Genomic DNA, 4012 nt, shown 5'->3' on the forward strand with positions numbered 1-4012 from the left:
CCTTTCTTCAGTTAATCAAAGAAAAGAGGAAGTTTTTTGCGAAAGTTTGATCGAATCCTATTCACTCAACCAGTCAACCTGCGCAGGCGATCGATTAATGCGCGGTTGTATAGTTCCGTGCAAATCATTCCATTAACACTTCTTGTCAGTTTTCCTATTTTGGACTAAAATCAAGTACACAGATATGCTGTTATTCTGCTGTGGCGGCAAAGGCAGATATTGTGTGTTCTATATATGTTTTGGTATCGCTTAGGATAATGTTCTTTCGTCAAATGGGACTAGCAGACGAACTTTTGCACCCGTGTTCCAACGTTAAAAACTGTATGAAGTTCAGTTTTCTGGGGAAAATAGTGTATGAAACCGCTTTATTTTGTTTAAATTGATGAGATGTGTGCATTTGGTTGCGTGTGATCTGTTTATTAAATGAAATATTGTTGAAAACTGACCGTCGGATTGCAGTCTGTTGTCGAAGAAACTGAGTGAAAAGAAGGGGAACTACTCTTGTCGCTAGACAAAGTATGAGTTACTTGCCTTGCGGGAAATTGCTTGTGATGAACGTTTGAGCACGGCAAATCTAGATTCAGGAAACAAACGAACTCATGGATTTTATATGAAGATTCATGTGTTCATGCCTGTAGTTGTTAATTTAAATGCAGTATGTTTGTATTGTTTGCTCCAGAGATGTATACTTCGTACGTTAGAGCGTTCGGAACTTTTCAGTCGCAAAAAGTAGTACCGAAACAGAACAACTTCTCAACCCATTGCACTATCGAGGATTCAGGCTGTTGCTGGGTCGTTATTTGTTTGGTTGCTGGGTCATTATCGAAAAATAACTACCCCTACAAGTTTACAGAGGTAAAGAAGCAGAGGGGGGAATAAAATATTTTTACTCGTCTTTTGTGCTGGAATCATGTTTGGATGGACTGTGAACGTTACAAGCTGTTGTTTAGTCATAGAAGACAGAAAGCTGATATATGCCGAGTGACGTCAACGGAGACTTCTTGTCTTCGGAAATCTGTTGATATGATTGGAATCATTCTGACACGAATGTTGAATTTCGGACTATGACTGCAAAATTAAGTCTTGAAGTGAAGAATGTTCACCGTTGTTACTCCCGCAGTGGGGCACTGCGGTTAGGAAATTAAAGGCCCCTCCTGTTTTTGGAACCGCACGAGCTTTCTAGTTTGCTGTTAGGTAGATTTTTGGTTCCTCTTTCCTGTCATGCTCTCTTTTTTCTTCATGAATTCTTTTCTTTTTTCTGCCTTCTTGCTCATTCACCTGTATTTTTTCCAAAAATCTCTTCTCTTGCCGCTTGTCTCGCGATTCATGTATAGTTTAATCTGTTAGTGTTCTGATGTAAGTCCAGCAGTAGATAGGTTAAGCCTATTTTAACATACTGGAAACTGGTAATCTTCCAGTAGGTATTAATTTAGTTTTACTAAAGCCTGCTGGGACACAAGTAATGGGTTAGTGCATTTGTAAACAGGAATCGCTTGACAAGTGGCCCCCTTCATCCCCCCCTTCCTCGTCCTGATATGGCTCTGCGTAGTCGGCTGGACGTTAAGCAACAAATAAACAAACAAACAAAATCACCGTTGTTACATAATGCTAGGTCTATCTCCCAACGGTGACCGTGGAAACGAGCTCGAGTATGTTTAGTAAAATTAATTTGCTGTACAATGTTGCATCCCTAACAAAGACTGAGATTTATGAACGGAGAGAAACCTACTGACCCTTGTACATTGGCAAATTATTGCAGGAAAAACTGATTGAACAATCTTGATTAATGTCTTCACTGCAATAACATTTGATATTTCATTTGGTTTGTTTGTTTAACGCCCAGTCCACCACGAAGGGTGATATCAGGGCGATGTTGCGTGCGCCACACACAAGCCAGAAGTCGCAGCACAGGCTTCATGTCTCACCTAGTCACATTATTCTTACACCGGACCAACCAGTCCTAGCACTAACCCCATAATGCCAGACGCCGGCCGGAGCAGCCACTAGATTGCCAATTTTAAAGTCTTAGGTATGACCCGGCCGGGGTTCGAACCCACGACCTCCCGCTCACTGGGCGGACGCCTTACCACTAGGCCACCGTGTTGCGGTATTTCATTTGGTGCACTGTTAAATGTCCTACAAAAACAAACAAATCTATTATACGATTTCAGTTGATGCAATACAGAATCACAGATAAGTACATGTATTGTTATTATTTTAATTGCTGCAGTGAAGAATTTCTGGCAAGTGTCTTTAATATTTCAGTTCATGCGAAATATTAAAATCCAGAATACTTACTGCTGAAATGAGTCGTATGTCGGTTTGCCTCGTTCTGTACTACTGGACAGAGGACTGACTCGTTTTAGCGATGCAAGTCATAACAAGAGATAAATCGATGAAGTCCTGTCCCTCCTTTTAAAGAAGGGATAAATCGATGATAACGGAGGGGCAAAAACTCGTGCTTCTTTTGATGTGACGGCAAATACCGTGTGCATTGCAAAAGAGAATGGTCGGACTCCAGACAGAAGTAGCTGGTTATGATCTGTCGCCCTCTCTCCCCCTCCCCCGTTATCAACTCATGTGTTCCTTTCCTCCCTCCTACGCCCCCGTGTTGGTCCAGGATTATGTTTTATATTCTGTCTGTCTGTCTGTTTCTGTCTGTCTCTCTGTGTATCTATATGTCCGTCTTTCTTTCTCTGTCTCTCTCTCTCTGTCTCTCTCGCTCTGGGCCACTGTCTTACCTATAAGTCTCTCTCTCTCTCTCTCTCTCTCTCTCTCTCTCTCTCTCGCTCTCGCTCTCTCTCGCTCTCTCTCTACTGACCGTACTGTTGCTGTGTGTGTGCAGGCTGGGCACGGGATGGTCGGTGCACACGAACCGCATGGCCACCTTCCAGAGGGGGGAGAACCTGTCGCTGGAAGAGCAGGAACAGATCATGCGTGTCATCAACAAGGCGGAGTACCTCGACCATGTGGAGCAGGAGAGGATCGGGTACGTCTCGTAATTTACTTGATGATAAATGAATTTAAAAACACACACAAGAATTGTAAGTTATTGAAACGTTTAAAACGTATTTTGAATTTTGGAACGTCTGCAGTCTGTCTGTTTTTGGTCAGTTGACTTTGGTTTCATTTGAGACATTAATGTAAATGGCTCAGCACTCATGGTGTAAACGATGTGGGTCATTATCTGAGATCTGTCATTTGTGTGTGTGTAATAAGACCATCCCTTTACTTGGACACATGCCAGCAATCAACGGCCTAGCTATTCTCTGTGCAAGATGGGCAGTTTTGTTTTACATCATAAGCTACGTCTCAAACCATTCAAGAATGTGTATGAACTTTGTAAAATGTGTTAGCACCATGCCATTTAAGTTTGAAGGCAATGGGCCAAGGGTTCCTCGATGAAACGGCTTCAAAATCCACCTTTTGCGGCTTCTGAATTCAAAACTATGACACCTACATCGTTCGGCACTGAATCGGTGAAAAAATTGACCGTTTTGTATACAGAATTGTTTGTTCTTTTTACTGACATGACAGTTTTTTTCCCGTTTACAAGCAGTATAGTTGTGCATTCTGGTAGTTGTGCAATATGAACATACATGATGATCAACATTGTGTGTTGATGGTTGTGCAGACGCCTGGTTGAGAAGCTGGACAACATGAAGAAGAACGCCATTGGTAACGGCACCACGCAGTGCATTCTGTGTGGCGATGAGTTTGGTCTACTGGGCGCCTCACCAACATACTGTGATGACTGCAAGAAGGTGAGCTGTGTGTGTGTGTGTGTGTGTGTGTGTGTGTGTGTGTGTGTGTGTGTGTGTGTGTTTTGTCTGCATTTTTGTGTGGGGGTGACATTGGATTGATGGGGACAACAGCGATTGTCATGACTGCGATAAGGTAATGTTTCTGCCTGCATCAGTGAGTGCCTGCATGCCTGTCTGTATGTCGTTTGGTCGGTCACAGTATTCGGCAAGTATGATTCTTGTTTCTGTTTCTGTATTTGTCTTATGCA

At 42.7% G+C, this 4012-nt stretch overlaps 1 protein-coding gene across 1 annotated transcript in view; it reads left to right on the forward strand.

Moving 5' to 3' along the window:
* Positions 1 to 2848: 2848 nt before the first annotated feature.
* LOC138956736 (rab effector Noc2-like) overlaps positions 2849 to 4012 on the forward strand; it is an 8204-nt gene continuing 7040 nt past the window's right edge. Inside the window, exons 1-2 of the mRNA XM_070328013.1 lie at positions 2849 to 2989; positions 3635 to 3764. Of these exons, the coding sequence (XP_070184114.1) occupies positions 2880 to 2989; positions 3635 to 3764 (240 nt within the window). The 5' untranslated portion in view covers positions 2849 to 2879. The remainder of the gene's footprint in view (positions 2990 to 3634; positions 3765 to 4012) is intronic.

This window comes from Littorina saxatilis, unplaced genomic scaffold (genome assembly GCF_037325665.1).
Source record: "Littorina saxatilis isolate snail1 unplaced genomic scaffold, US_GU_Lsax_2.0 scaffold_1784, whole genome shotgun sequence".
NCBI classification, from domain to species: Eukaryota; Metazoa; Mollusca; class Gastropoda; order Littorinimorpha; family Littorinidae; genus Littorina; species Littorina saxatilis.